Source organism: Anoplophora glabripennis, unplaced genomic scaffold (genome assembly GCF_000390285.2).
Source record: "Anoplophora glabripennis isolate ALB-LARVAE unplaced genomic scaffold, Agla_2.0 scaffold285, whole genome shotgun sequence".
In the NCBI taxonomy this organism is placed as follows: Eukaryota; Metazoa; Arthropoda; class Insecta; order Coleoptera; family Cerambycidae; genus Anoplophora; species Anoplophora glabripennis.
The window spans coordinates 439,349-456,078 of NW_019416394.1; the positions used below are offsets into that span (position 1 = coordinate 439,349).

General features: G+C 33.3%; 1 protein-coding gene across 2 annotated transcripts in view; it reads left to right on the plus strand.

Annotated features, from left to right (window-relative positions):
* Window positions 1-15,465, plus strand: part of LOC108908046 (protein numb) — a 32,935-nt gene extending 17,470 nt beyond the window's left edge. The window contains exons 2-4 of one of the 2 annotated variants that reach the window (XM_018711952.2): window positions 7,372-7,605; window positions 10,233-10,714; window positions 13,750-15,465. In XM_018711952.2, coding sequence (XP_018567468.1) covers window positions 7,372-7,605; window positions 10,233-10,714; window positions 13,750-14,497 — 1,464 coding nt within the window. In that variant the 3' untranslated portion in view covers window positions 14,498-15,465. The remainder of the gene's footprint in view (window positions 1-7,371; window positions 7,606-10,232; window positions 10,715-13,749) is intronic. The other variant, XM_018711953.2, reaches the window with a different exon arrangement.
* Window positions 15,466-16,730: the final 1,265 nt, after the last annotated feature.

A 16,730-nucleotide genomic window follows, 5' to 3' on the forward strand; every position in this document is an offset into this window, starting at 1 on the left:
ATCTTAAACATCTAGGACGGATTTTTTTGTCCAGGGCTGTACTTATAACAACAACACCTCATATAACATTTACTATTAAATTGAACGAATACGCTGCAACCTGGACTTTTTCATTAAAACAAGTTGAAAATCTGGAAAACGAAACCCTTGTTTAAACTTGTTTAAACGAAACCCAAATTATGGCGTACAAACTCTTGTTAAAATTAAACGAGGAATCTCAAAATAATATCCAGTGTTAAATTAAAAAAATAGAAGTTTTATAGCGTCCAGGCCAAACTAAACACCCAGTATAAATGGAAACATTTTTGGCAGATACGCTATCAAAAGCAGCTATAGAATTATACAGCCTCGTTAGGGCCATTTATATAGTTATATACTTATTCACGACTGCTTTCATCTAGTTTTCACTTGGATATACCTACTACTATTGCTGCAATTTAATTTTAAACTTATTATCGCTAATGGTACTTAACTGTGATAAAAAAAAGTCTGCCAAAATTAAATTTAGCGGTGTTTAGAATGTTGACAGCTACAATAAAGATAAGATTAATTGTTTAGATAGGTATTTAATCATACTATGTCATATTTTGCAAAAGAATAAAAGATAAGAGATGCATTAAAAGCATCAGATAAATAGAAAACTTCGCAAAAACTGTACATTTTAAAATATAATAATCATTTTCTGTAATATCTGATTCTGTGTTTCTTTTAAAACACCATATTTTTTTACATACCCTGCGTTGTGTATGACTATGACTATAACATTTTTTTAGACACTAATGATGTAATGATAAATAAAAATATTATATACCCTGTATAGTAGACATCTTTGTATCACGAATATTGTTTTTCAAAGTATCGGTGTGCAAAATTGATATTTAATTATTTATTTTTATAAATAATTGGAAAACGACTGGGTAATTACAGATTACCTATCCTTGACTACTTTGCATACAATTCAATTCTTATTGTACAAGGTTGGACATGATTGACTGCACTTTAAGGGTACTGATGATTTAACATCTCTAGTGATTGAAGCTCTATTCATTAGCTCGTATGTAATTGTTTTAAGAGCATGGGTTATATTAAAAATGAAATAAATAACTTTTTGTTATTAGATTACTGAAGAAAAAACATGAAAACGTATTTGAGGTTTTACTTTTAAAAGGTGGTTCCCGCGTAATCATCACTTCTACTTTCAGCGGCTATTAATAAAAAAATATTTTAAATATTAAAGTTTCGAAAGTTACAATGTGACGTTATAAAATTGTTTATTTTTATCTGACATGTGGTGAATCATACCATGCGTAGTTTAGGCACGGCTTAATTTTATATAGTATTGGTCAGATAATGATCGATATAAATTTACCTTGAGCAATTATTTGTGATACACAAAAATCTAATAATTTACTGATGAATCACTTAACTATTATAAATGTATTAAAATTACAGAATTGTGAGAAGTTGTTTTCACTTGCATTTTGGAAAGCGATGACTAATTTACTTCAGCCACCATCGACAAAGTGAATCATCTCACTGGAACTTTTCAAGAGAAGTAATGTGATATCATATTCAAGACATTTTTGTACCACAGCGACATGGAATTTTTCTGGCTTTTTGTAACCAATAATCTAGAGAACCTGAGTTCAAAAAAGTTATATTCTGAATATACAGTTCGTCTAGTTTTTCGTGTTATATCCCCTTAAATACAAGCAAGCTGACGGCAATGCTGCCATTTGATGGCAATATTTAAACCAACAGATTTCCAATTTTCGAACTTTACAAACTAATATTGCTATGTCTGATCAATGGTAATGTAAACTTCACGCATGCGCATCACCAACACCGACCTAAATGTTGTATTCGTCACGCCTTTGATTATACATTTGAAAAATAAGGCTCGCATAGTTTTTATACACTTGTGTATAGAAGGGAAATTAAAAAGCAATTGCCATAGAGTTTAATACAAATTAAATTTTCTAAAAAAACATTTTGTTTTTATTTTATGCTTTTCACATAAAATTATGATCGTAAAGTTGTTTGACATTAGGCAGAATGTTTCGCTCATGATTTTTAGATTATAATCTGACATCAGAATAGCTGATTGATTGAAATAAAAAGATTGTTGTGCTTTTTTAAATCCAGCCAATCAGCTGCTCTGATTTCAATTATAACCTAAATATTATCAACGATAGAACTCATTACAATTGGCTCACCGATAGGCTTGCCAGGTCTCCGGGTTTGACCCGGAGTCTTCCGGGTTTTGATGGTACATCTCCGGGCTCCGGGTTAATATGTCATTTCTCCGGGTTAAGACGTCCTACCCCCGAAATTTATTTTCCTGAGAGATCTGATTGTTTTTTTAGACATCAATTTGTCCATTGAGCTGCTGTAGACCTTTTTTTTTTTTTAGAGATCGATTTGACTTCAAAATTTCCAAAAGACCTTTTTTTTTTTTGGACATCAATTTCTCCGGGTCTGTCATGAAATAGATCTGGCAACCCTACTCACCGACCATTTTTCATTGCAACAAATGTCAAGCGATAAATAATTTTATAATAGGGATTACGAAAATTAACTCTTAATGATCTAGACATAGCTTTCTCTCTCCCATCTCTCTCCTCCCTCTCTCCTACCAACCCCTATCTCTCCCCCTCTTTCCACCCCTCTCTCCTTTCCCCCTCTCTGGCATTCTCTCACCGTTTCTTATCTCATTCTCTCGCTCTCCCCTCTCTCATTCTATTTCTCGATCTCCCCTCTCTTGCCCCATATCTCTCTCTCTTCCCTCATATTTCCTTCTCTCGCATTTCCGCCATATCTCCCTCTCCCCCATCTTCCCCTCTTTCCCCTTCCCCTTCAAAACCATGTCAAAGTTATGACCCATTTACACGAGGCCAGTTGTGAAGACATTCCACTAAGCCAATCCAACATTGGCATCGTGTAAATAGAGACAGTCCTGTAAATGGAATGTCTCCAGCCATTGTCCCAAGCCAATCCACTAATTAGAACGGTTTCTTAGTCTACTAAATGCCAGCCTCAAACTAGCAGATCTACTGGAAAATCCATTGACTTAGCAACACTGGCTGGCAGAAGCAAGTGGGACTATTTTTTATGGATACGGCTCTGAATCATTTAGTAACTATCGGTTTCAAACGATGGATTCATAGTCTATAGGAATAAATCATGTTTTTTTTTAATATGCTATCGACCTCTGAATTTATGGAACCCTGTTTCAAAGCATCTAGTTTATGCCTCATGCAAATTATTTTCTTTATGTGAATGAAAATACATATAATCAGAAAACCAATAAAACATTGTCATATTTCTTTAGAGGATGTTATTTATTCGACAAAATAATTTAAACTGATAATAATAAAGTTAAAATTTATGTGCAAAATAAGACTCATTTTATTAAACTGATGAAAAGGAACAAAATGTTGTAAATAGATCCCATGATATACTTCCCTAATCATGTTTAACCAAAGACAATTTTACCTTTATAATTCCAAATTGTTATTTAATTGTTTTTATTCAATTCTGCCTGTCTAATCTATAATTACCGTAAATGTGTGCATCATATGACTCATCTGATACAAATTTATAGTTGATTAGTTTGCAGGCTCCGCTGTATCAGCTTATAAATCCAAAACTGCTAATTCAATTACATGAACACACATCATCATTGACGCATTATTAACTTAATCAATTCGTATACGCCTTTACACTTTTACAGAATAAAAAGGCGGAGAATCTATTAAGTCACATGTTATTATTTTACTCATTAGCCCGATTAGCCGACCTCAATGTTAATAGCAATTAGGTACTGATTTTAATAATAATAAATGTATGAAAACTATATTTAGAAAACAAATTAAGTATTTCCTTATTAACAAAATAAAATATGTCACATACTTTTTATATTTATTTAAAACTTATTGCTGTATACATAGTACTGCAAAATCAGTATTTGTCTTGTCAGGACAAGTTTGCCAAATAATTCGGACAAAATTCGGCAATCATATTTTTTTCTTTTTGAATACCCTGTGAGGTATTGTATGTCGTATCACGACGTGTGACCTCCCTACTGCTCCTTTACATCGCGGCTCTCTGTACCTACCTTAATTCTGGACTTTGGTTTTGGACCTGATGGGAGTAGATTATTTTGCCTATAACCTGCGTACACCCTCGGAATGGCGCTGGTTTCACTGGAAGCTTTCAAGTGAGCCTATTTTGGATTAGAATTTTTTTGGGCGCTTCGTGTATGGTTACTCAGGTATCTATATGCTGCCTTTTGTAGGCTTTGTCTTGCCTAAGCACTTACGTATGTAGGTCCACTTGAGTACCTAGGTTTTGAAAGCTACTTGTGGGTGGGTTTTTATTCCTTAGGATCTTCAATGTGATTTCACTTCACTTCGTGATCTAGGCGCTCGCAATTGAATTTTAACAATGTTTTGAATCGAGAAAATATGTTTATTTGTGATATTTGCATAATAATATTAATTTATGGAGCATTAATTATTATTTTAATTTAATGCAATAAGAAATAAATATGGAGCATACAACATGTACTAGCCAGATATTCGTCCCTGGTTAATAAGTTGCAAGTTACTAGAGGCGACGTTTGATCACACCCCATGGTAACTCCGCTGTGGAACTGCAGGGATCTTTGCAAAAGGATGGCATATTTGATCTCTGGATTTTCACTCTCCTGGGGTGGACTCGACCCGCACTGGTATTTGGACTTGTCGTTGGGTGTGGGGGTGTAATTTTGATGTACCTATTTGGGAAACTTTTTATTTCCCAAAATTCGAAACATAGGCGATTTTTCTGCGCGTCGGTGATGTTTCTGCCACTAGCATGGTTCTCTGTTTGTGTCATTTGCTGTAGCTGGTGACTGAAGGTGGTTAGAAGCTTGGCTTGGAAGGCTTTGACGGAAATTTTCGAAACCTACTTGATTTAGATTTCGTTTCACATTTTAAGTTTCATAGGGTTGGTGGTCCAGATGCTCCCTGTGATCGGTTCGTTACTCAGATTGGAAAGTTCAGTGAAAACTGCCTTTGCTCCGATTTGCAAAATATCTGACTTGTATAATTTTGCATGTGACATGACAAAGGACGTGTAATTTTACTATTTACAAAAACTGAGACTGATTGACATTGATTGGAAACAAAAAAATAATTATAGATATTTTACATTAACACAAAACAAAAACTAACGAAAAAATATACGTGTTCTACTTAGCTGAGATCCCAGCCCAGCTGATCTTAGATATTCTGGAAGTTGATTCGTCAATTAAGTAAGGTTAATCGTGATCTCGTCTAAGGTAAATAAATCACGGCTAATATTAACAACGTAAAAAGTATCATCGAATAGTATGCAGCTCGGTATGCAGTTTAACTAGAATTAGAAAGCAATGTAAGAAAAATTTCGCGATTTTCTGACGCTGAAATAAAACTCGGGAAAGGCAAACTTGAGTACTGGGACACTCGCTTGCAACACAATTGGGACGACGCTCAACTTAAACTCATTCCACTTCCCTACCCTACCGCAGGTCATAAATTATTTTTGGAATGGGAAGACTGTTCTGTTTTTCAACTTTAAAAACGTCAATATGTCCTTTTCGGACGTGTAGGTATGTCTGTTCGGACATAGCAAAAATTTTCTTCTGGGCATTACTTAACTTCTATACAGAGTGCCCTAGAAATAAGCTGCAAAATTTTGAAAAATTAAAATTTTGTCACCTTGAAGCAAAAGTCGATTTGCTTAGTGGAATTAAGAATACACAAAAAAGTAGGAACTTCTTAGTGCAAATATTTAATATTTGTGTTTACATAAAGTAGGGAATCTTTCAAAAAAACATTTGCTTGCGTTGCTTTGATATTTCTATATTCCGCTTGTTAGCTTTAAAAAAATAGACAAAAAGTTGAGTAAAATTAAGGGAGCTAATAACAGAATATACCTACTCGTTTTTTTTTAAATAAACATGCAATAGTATGCGATTTCGTCGTTCACTCAAGCATGAAAAACCTTACCATATTCATTTATTTAACAAATTTCCAATAGAAAAATAGTAATTACAGGCGTTAAAGGTTCCAAGTTTTGGATCATGGATAACTTGAGTTTTTTGAATCAAGGGTGAGGTTACTCATGCTTGAACGAAAATTTATAATTTAGAAAAAATGGAACCCTGTGTTAAATTTGACATGCATAATTAAATCTTTGAATTTATTAGGGTACTTCTTATAATTTACAAGATATTTGAAGTTTTTCGTATTTTGGAAGAAATAGACACTGTTTTTAATTCAAAATATTTAAAATAATATTTTAAATCAACATTTTCCACAGAGACAGATTGGATGGTGCCCCTTAATGGGCCAGCTACAATTCCTTGATCTAAAAAAGTTTACTTTTTCTCGTGGGAATTATAAAAATTAAGGAATAAATTTATGTGTGTATGCTTGTACACACTTTTCTACTATGTATTTTGGTAAATTTTCTGTTAAATGATGTTCAAACAAGATTTTGCACTACATTTTGGTAATTTCATTATGGGACAATAATTTTTTAATGTGGAAAAATACAATAATATACAGAATGTTCCTTATGAAAAAATGGGAACACGCCGTATAATTAAAAATAATTTTAAAACACTGTGATATTGATTTGGTGCAACTTTTATTTGGATAATTTTTTTGTATTATTGATAAATTAGGTTTATTCAGGTTCAGTGAACCATCCTAGTTGAAAATAATTGACCTTTTATCAGAGAAATCAAATAAAAACATCTTGAAAATACGGTGGGGTAACTATTTTAAAATGTTTTAAATCGGGTTAAACAATTTTCAAGCTGGTTGCCACATTGTCGTTTAAGCTTCTGTACGTTGCAGGAAACCCATCGGTCTCTTCTTGAGAAGAAACTCTGAAATTGAAAATTAAGTCCTCTGGCTGATATTTATTGTGTTCTAAACCTGTTCACATTGTTGAAACTCGATTAGACTTATTATCAGAGTTATGAAAGTATCGGTCTTAAATAGGATATCCTGTATACGGTGTGTTCATTTAAAATCTCCCCATCATTATTCAGAACAAAAATAAAGAGAAAAAATGCGATAATAGGTTATTGTTTGTTTCAAAAGGAAACTTTTGTGACACATTTTATGATAATCCCCTTTGCAATTTTCTTCTGCTTCTATCCCATGTGACACTTCATTTTGAAAATATTTTTGTTGTCACAGTGGTGAATCTATTTTTAATAATAATTATTCCCGGGAATTTAATAAACTTAATAGTGATTCTTTGATATAATTTCCTAGTTATTCTAAAAATGTTTTCAAAAATTTAATGTATGTATATTTATTATAATTTTTTCAGAGGCGAAGTCTTCGTTCCCCTCGGAAGATGGACAGGCTCCGGAGATCCTTTAGGGATTCTTTTCGTAGACGAAAGGACAGGATTCCAGAAAGTTCCAAACCTCACCAATGGCAGGCGGATGAGGCTGCGGTCAGATCGGGCACATGTACTTTTGCTGTGAAATATTTAGGGTGTGTTGAGGTGTTTGATTCAAGAGGAATGCAAGTATGTGAGGAAGCACTTAAAGTTTTAAGAGTAAGTTTTTTTCTCATTTTCATTTAATCAGTTATTTTTTATTTTGTACAGCCAAACAATAAAAGGTGTAATACCACGTATCAAAAATGAAGGAGCAGTTTATTCCAGATTAAAGAATATTTTCTTATATAAAATTTGTTCTTGAAGCCTTTGAATGAAATGCACAACAAGCAAAAATTAAATGTCAGTTGAAAGCATAGATATGAGGCACCGATTATATTTTCCTCAAAAATTATAGCATGTTATTGGAAAGATTTTTTTTTAATAAACAAATTTTATTTGAATAAAAATGATCTTTTGACTTGATTTGATTTTTCTATAACTGTACCATTTTGGTACAAACTAACAATTTTTAAAGCTGATGTGTTTAAATATGTTTAAAATTATACAGGATAATACGTACCAACATGTCAAAATTGTTTTTCCTAGCCAAATTTAAAAATATTATGTATACAGGGTGTTCTGAAAGTCCGTCAGTCCGTAAACACATTAATAACGATTTCCTGGTAAACGGCTTGAACAAAGAGTACATAATTTTTTCTGATATTATTTCCTTTTCAAAAATTTTTAAATTTCTGTGATGTCTAGCAAGAGAAAAAAGTTATGAACAAAACAAATTTTGAGTTCAAGGTAAAGTGCCCTCTAGCGGTGTATAATGAAACTTTTCTCTGACTGGTCCAATAGAACTTGAACCACTTAGTAGGTGTGCCAAATGACGGACTAATAGAACTTGAATTAAATAAGTTATTTAAATAGAAAAAAAAATTGAACTTTGACAAGCTGTAACTTGCAAACAATTGACAATTCGAAAAAATTTTCATTACATACTGCTATTATTTTAATCCGTAGAATCAGCTCCCCGAGTTTCCTGATTGACTTTCAGAACACCTTGTATAAACATTTGCTCTTGAAATCTTTGTTTTTAAGGTGTACAATATATGTTCCACTTTTTTTTGGAGTTACCTCTGTATCTCTGTCAAAAGTAATCTGTTTAATTCAGTTGGTGTTGAATAAAATAGGGTCACTAGATAATCAAACTTGGTAACTTTCTGTTAGATTTTCTCCATAGGTGTCCCCACTAGGACATTTCAAAGTGGCCATTTTTTAAAAATTAACATTGACAGTTTTAACGGAGAAATTCTTTATCAGCGTCCTAAAATATCTCTCACCATGATTTTTCTTAAACTTACTGGGATACAACACTGCATTCTTTCATTCATTTAAACTTTTATCATTTAAACTTCTAATTCTTTAAACCGGGTATCCCGAAATTAATGCAACAAAATTTGGTCATAGATTCTTATTAAGACTCTTAGGAGACCCATATTTTTTATTTTTGCCCCTTCTTTCGGAGTTACAGCCCCCTGAAATTTACCTTTAACAATAGTCTTTTTTATATAGTATATCAGAACCCTGTTGTATGAGAATCGCTAAATTTGGTAGGCAGGGGTTTCATGACATGTGGAATCTGATAGTGCTACACTTTTTGGCGGGGAACCCCCCTAAGACGCTTTTTTCGTGGGCCCCCTTGTCTTTGGTGCCATAAAAATTTGGTCGCATATTTGAAATTCTTAAAAATTATTAATCCGCTAGAAAGCCATTGAATATAGAAATTTTTTTGTCTCGATATTTTTTCGAGAAGAATGGCAAAATTTGATCGATTGCATCGCCAGCCATCTACAATTAACATGTAGAATTTCATACAAATCACAATGTGCATGCAATCACATTTTGCCATTTTTCTTGAAAAAACTGCGTTTTATGAAAAAAATATCGAGACAAAAAAGTTTATAAATTCTATTATAATAATAATTAAGAAATTCAAATATGCGACCAAATTTTTTTGCCTCCAAGAAACAAGGGGGCCCACGAAAAAGTGTCTTAAGGGGGTTGCACGCCTAAAGGCGTAGCACTCTTAGATTCCACGTCCATAAAACCCCTTGTGTATCAAATTTAGTGATTTTCATACAACAGGGGTTAGGGGTGGACTTCAAGGGGCTGTAACTCCAAAAGAGGGGGTCACTTGGCAAAAATAAAAAATATAGGTCTATAATTTGTCTTAAGGATCTGTGACCAAATTTTGTTGCATTAATTTTGGGACACCCGGTATTTTATCCATATCGGAAAGAATATTTGCATTTTAATTCATTATTTTATGAAAGGAAAAGCAACATAATTTAATTAATTATTATTTAATTATTAATTTACTGTTAACACAGTAAAAGATATATGTATAGAAGTCTCGGCATTTTTATCTAAAATAAATTAAAAATAAAAATTTCATGTACTGTGCTATAATTTTTTGAGAAAATTTCACCTGTGTACCTGATACCCACATCACTGCTTCAGACCGAGGCTCAATTTTTTCACTTTGAATGCCATTATGTATTGTACACACAAAATTTAATTTCAATATACTCAATTATTCAGAAGATATTCAGAGATGTCATTTTTTTTTAAACTTCAGCACCCGGAATCAAAAAATTAAATATTCAAGGGCAAATATAAGTAAATATTCTTAAATTTTGACAAGGAAAATGCTTCTTTTTTTCTTGACAAGTTCATTGTATTACACCTTGTATGTCATGAAAAAGTAGTAAAGTCAAATCATTTAATTTGCACCACAGGGTTCTCGTAGAAGGCCAGTGAGAGCAGTTCTGCATGTTAGTGGTGACGGTTTGCGTGTTGTCGAGGAGGAAACCAAAGGATTAATAGTCGACCAAACAATAGAGAAAGTATCGTTTTGCGCCCCAGATAGAAACCATGAACGTGGTTTTAGTTACATTTGTCGAGACGGTACTACAAGGAGGTGGATGTGCCACGGTTTCTTGGCACTCCGCGAATCTGGGGAGCGCTTATCTCATGCTGTAGGCTGTGCGTTTGCTGTGTGTTTAGAGAGGAAACAAAAGAGAGACAAGGAATGCGGGGTGACTATGATGTTCGATATGAAGAACAACACCTTTACGAGGACAGGATCCTTCAGGCAGCAGAGTTTGACAGAGAGAGGGGTCGATGTCGGTCCGCCTAAACCGGCTCCTGTAAATCCCTTTGCAATCGAGAGGCCGCATGCTACTCCCAGTATGCTTCAAAGACAAGGAAGCTGTAGAGGGTTAGTAATTTATTTAATTTAGTTATGTTTTATGAAGCAATGAAAGTTAACAATGATTGCTAGCAATTGTTGCTAAATCCTAATTGATTAAATTTACTGTTGATCTTGAGAAATACACATCATAACTTTGTTTTCTTGTCATTTTTGACATTTTTCTATACATTTTTTTCATAATATCACATACAATTTTAACAATGAAGACACACAAACACACCAAGCCATCATAGACAAATATCAGTTTAAATTTTACTATAAAAATAAACTTGATAAAACACAACACTGCACAAATTCTATCTCAATTTCAGTAATAGCTAATATTTCACTCGAAACACACTGAATTAATGCTCCTTTTAGTGCCCTGTTTTATGTCACATCAAGTGGATTGATACTATGTAGTTAACTAAGTCAATATCAGAGGCCATTAACAAACTAACACTCACAAACTAAACACAGTGCTTAAAAAATAATAACAAATACATTATATTTCAAATTACATATTTCATAATAAATACAGATCAAAGTGTATTAAAAAAAACTCAAACAAATATAATATAAACACAAAAATTATAAGACTGAAGAAAGAAAAAGATGTCGAAGAAAGATCTTCAACAAATATCAAAATAATTAGGAAATTATTTAATTTTTAGTAGTGACATCTTTTATATAAATTTAAACTGACTCTCGTAGGGAAAACTGTTAGTTTTGTACTTAATTACTTTTAGATTTTTTAGCAGTAAGTATTCTTTAATGTTTGAAAAATTTTTTGTATTACAATTGACCTTTAATATGAAGTGGAGTAAGCACATAAGGAAGATATTATTTACAGTGGCGACTAGTAAAAATGAAGTGGTCATATTTTTATAACAAAACATAGGACCCATACCACTTTTTTAGGGGACGATTTATATCCCCAAAAAATGAACTTATGAAATAGAGGTGTCCAACTTGCAATCTCGAAAACGGTTGCACTTGTATGTGCAAAATATTTGTTTCAGAATTTTATGTTTCACAAAATTGTATTTTTTTTCAGTTTATTTAAATACAAGGTGTCACGCTTAAATATGATACAAGCCTGTAACTTCTTTTTTTTTAGGCCGATTTCAAAAATTTTTAATTTGGAATGTGGGCTAAAAAAAACTATCTAACTGTGATATTGCTGATTTTGTTAATGCAATTCATGGCCAAATAGAACGTGTTTTCTTGACATCAAAACAGCTGATTGGTATTAGCGATTTTTTTTCCAAAAAACAGATTACGTATTCTTATTTAGCATCCCTTAAAACGTCTTACTACCAAGTTTCATCAAATTCGATACGTCTTCAAGCGAGCACTTCATGATGTCGCGAAATGTAATACAAACCTGTAACTTCTTTATTTTTTGGTCGATTTCAAAAATTTTTTTACGGAGTGTAGGGTAAAAAAACTATCTAACTGTGATACTGCTATTTTTTTATTAATGCAATACACAGCCAACTAGTGCTCGTCTGAAGATGTATCGAATTTGATGAAACTTGGTGATAAAACATTTTAAGGGATGCTGAATGAGAATACATAATCTGTTTTTTGGAAAAAAAAATCACTAATACCAATTAGTTGTTTTGACGTCAAAAAAACGCGTCCTAGTTGGCCGTGAATTGTATTAATAAAAACAGCAGCATTGCAATTAGATAGTGTTTTTTATCCTATATTCTAAATAAAAATTTTTTGAAATCGGTCAAAAAATAAAGAAGCTACAGGCTTGTATCACTTTTAAGTGAGACACCCTGTTATTATATATACAGGGTGTAACTTTAATTGGGGGTCAATTTTTTAGGGGTACGTAATACTACGAGTTGCCCTGAATACGAATCTGAAATCCTTCTTTTTGTTTAATCAAATAAATAGTCCAGTTATAATTAGTTTTTTTTTTTAAATGCACTTTAATTCTTGTGTACACCGTCATTGTAAGTAATTATTCATGTATTACAAATACATGTATTGTAGGCAACCTACAGTGCATGTAAAGGGAGATAGTGCGGGTCGACTGTGATGAAGCGAAGGAGATAAGTTGTTGTTCCGCTTTTGGAGACAGTTCATCTAACTATGAATTTGAATGTTTTTCAACGCTGGATGTAATCAACAGATCGCTTTCTCTATCCTTTGTCTTACGTGTCTGTAAGAACTGAGAGACCCACAAGGACTATTTATTTCTTTCAACGGAATTTGAAAAAATAAACTATTGATATATGTTTCTAAAGGTCAAAGGAAGCCTCTGTATAAATAAGAACCCCACTCAAAGTTACACCCTGTATATTAATATTTATTATATATTTAATTTATTTAAATATTAGTTTATTTAAATTTAAATTTTTTAAATTTCATGAAACAATAACTTGTTGAAATATGTATATTTTAGGAAAAATAAAATACATCTGATTGTATATATCAGTTACTTATGAAAAAAATATTTTGCACAAATACATACGACCTTTTTAGTGATAAAGACTAAACAAGAATACATATAAAATAAAATAAGATCAAAATGATTATCATAGTCATTTGCAGAAGAGATATTGTCTTACTTTTCACAACTACTTGCCATAAAGCTACTTGTGTGCAATTCCTCTATTTTTCCTAAAAATTGCTTTCCCTCGTATGATGGGAATTGCAATGTGAAAGTCTGTGAGCATTTTCATCTTTAGCATGATATTCATTTATCAACTGTAATTATGTTAAAATATCCATAAAAACTGCAGACATATGAGGACAATTTTTCTTAATATAGAGTACAACAAAATTATAAAAAATAAGTAACTAAAATTATAACTTTTTTCCCTATAAATCGATTAACTGATAGATATGTTTATTTAAAAAAAAAGTAGCTGGCGTTTTTTCTTTCTACTTTCTATAAACGTCAGCACAATGTTTTAAAAACTAACTTTACTCAAAATATAATAAAATTGAAAGAATAATACAAAAAAGCATCGTTGTAATTTAAAATTAAGTAACGAAAAAAATCTATTTGTTTGTTGATAAAGCAGTTTTATTTGCTATAGTAGCAACAATTTCTGTTACAGCTTTAGCACTCTCGGCCAAAATTCTCCCTTCAAGAGACAGATGTCGCTAAGAGTAAACGAACTGCCAAGCAACACCGCCCGTTTAAATTCTTATAAGTCGCCCACTTCGCCAACGAATTCCAACAGCAAACTACCCGTGTCTCCGATTCCTGAGGTGTCACCAGGTGATTCCGTCACAGCTTTATGCCAGCAGCTGTCCCAGGGACTCAGTCAATTAACTCACAGCGGCTCCGATGATTTCAACTTCAACAATCAGAGCTCCGTCAACCAAAATACCTTGAATTTAAATGTAACAACTATAAACAATACGTACAATAGATCTATTACGTCTACACCGGCTCCTGCTGCGACCACCGTCACTCCAATTAGTTTAAGTTTTAGTCCGAATTTGAGTAAGAATGATGCGTCCGTCACTACCTGCTCACTAAATACCTCTGTTTCTTCGACAACTAGTCCTCTGCCCAAACCAGAACAGTGGCTGGAACTCGTCAATTCTACTTCGCCAGCGCCAGGCAGAATGGACGGAGCTTCTCCAAGGAGGACTCCGTCATTCAAGTCGCATTCGAGGGCCGTGTCTTTAGACTCCGGTTCTGAGAGCCTGCAGAATGCCAAGCCCACGGATCCGTTCGATGCTGAATGGGCAGAGCTCGCAGCAAGGCAGAATAATAGTACGAATCCCTTTTTGGCAGCTTCTACTGCTCCTAAAGCTTTTCAGATTCAGTTGTAAGTCTTACAAAACCTTTCCCAAAATTCCGTTGTTATTTCGTATTATGGTGAACTGGCTCAAGTTTGGTCACGGGTTGGCAATTTCCGGTATTCCGGAGTGTTCTACAAATATTATATAAAAAATTGTTGTACTGATTTTGCCGAAATTCGACATGGAAAGGATGACTGATAATTTGCGTTACTGTATTAGAAAAAGTTACACTGATTGCATTCTCGAATACTTGGTATGGATATTCTAGAGACACAGAATATAAAGTTGCATTCCTCTTTTCTTTTGCTTGAGGATTTTGTTCCAAATATCTAAAATTTTTAGACTAAAAAGTGTCAACATTCCACATTACATACAGGGTTGTGATCCATGGGTAGCGCCACTTTAGAGGTTAGGAAAAAAGGTGATTTTTGGGAATTTTCAAGGAAAATTGGTGCAAGATACATGTAGTGTCAGGAACAAAAAGGCTCTATTGTACATGTCTTCAGGTAGTATTGTCAATTTTTTTAAACAATTTGAATTCAAAATGGCGGCTGTAGGTGATGGCGAGCAACAACACCTTTTTGTCAGAGGGGTGTATGGCCAGAAATGTTTCTTATTAACGGATGGTCTCTGAATAAAAAAACAAACATTTTTTAATATATACTGAAACCTAGGGAACATCATAGGGAAATTAAAAAATTAAAAAATATTAATAATTGGGTGAACATTAAAAAAAAGTATTAAAAAAAACAAAAAATTTTGCATTTAATTGTTAATAGCAACGCAAATTGTTAATAAATCGAAAACCTCTACGAAGTTCCCAGAGTTATGTTATCGTGAAGCTTTGTACAAAATTTCAAGTCGATTCGATGAAAACTTTTTTCTGGCCAGTTAAAAAAAATGGTTTCTTGAAAAACGCTTTCAAAGTTTTGATTGTTGACATTCAGCATAAGAAATTCGTTATATGTACCGGGTAGGAAAGTACCGATGGTCTAACTGAAGTTACGTGAGAGCGATAAAGTAAGCCATAGAAATCCATGCGATAGAGAAGGATGGCTATAATGAAGGCGTCTCACAGTCACCGCCTGTTTCACCCTTCCACAAATAAGATCCACTTCTTATTTGTGGAAGGGCGAAATGGGCGGTAACAATTAGACGCCTTCACTATACGCATCCTTGTCTATCACATGGATTTCTATGGCTTATTTTATCGCTCTCACGTAACTTCAGATAGACCATCGGTACTTTCCTACGTGGTATACCTTCGATCAGCGATGCCTGCACCATATAATTGGTCTTCTTATTTTCTTATTTTCCTCATCCTCTTCTTTTCGGCTTAATCTGACACTCAATCTGGCATCTATAATAGCTAACTATCTCACGTGATTTCAATTTCACGAGTTACAATAAACATTCCTGCAGCGTGCTGCGAGTGGTTGCTCTCCACCTTGAAAAACTCATTTTCCCTATTTTTCCCGCACCTAAAATTTGTTTCCTTTATTTTTCATATAATAAAAGCATTGCTTAATCCACTTATCCGAAAATAGATTTTTTCAAAATTCTAAAGTGGCTTTACCCTTTAAGAACCAATGCACCCTTCAAAAATATTTCTGGGGCACACGATTTGCAGGAATTTTTTAAATTCTAGATGCACATGCCAAATTACTATGATCAAGTTCCTATTCCCCTGATTTCTTTGGAAGCAATTTTTTTGAAAAATCACTAGGAACTTTCTAATAAAAAACGTGATTATTATTATTAATGAGCATCAGTGAGAACTCTAGTGTCTTATATTTCATTGATTTATAATGAATATTTTTTTATGCAAAGGAGGGTCCCTAAAGCTGGTTTTTGGCCTAATTTATTTTTGGCTCAAAAAAATCTGAAGAAATTTTATTTAGTACCTACTAGCAATACTTGTTTCCACCCTAAATGAACCAACCCCCTCACCCTCCTTTCCCCCTCCACCCCCTGAAATGACGGGGAAACCATCGCTTATTAGAGGAATCTTTAAAGAGCTTAGAGATGCAAAAGACATTCAGTTCTTATGAGTCTTACATATGAAGAGTTTTTTGAGTCGCTGATCACAAATCTGGTCTCAGAATATCGAAATTCAAGATGGCGGATCCAATATGGCGGACAAAAAATTAAAATGTCTTCAAAATGCACGAATTTTTGTGTTTGGGGTTTTTGTGTCTTTGGGTATCCCATTTGGCAAGTATAAAATTTGAAATGTCTTCAAAATGCACAAATTGTGTTGAGG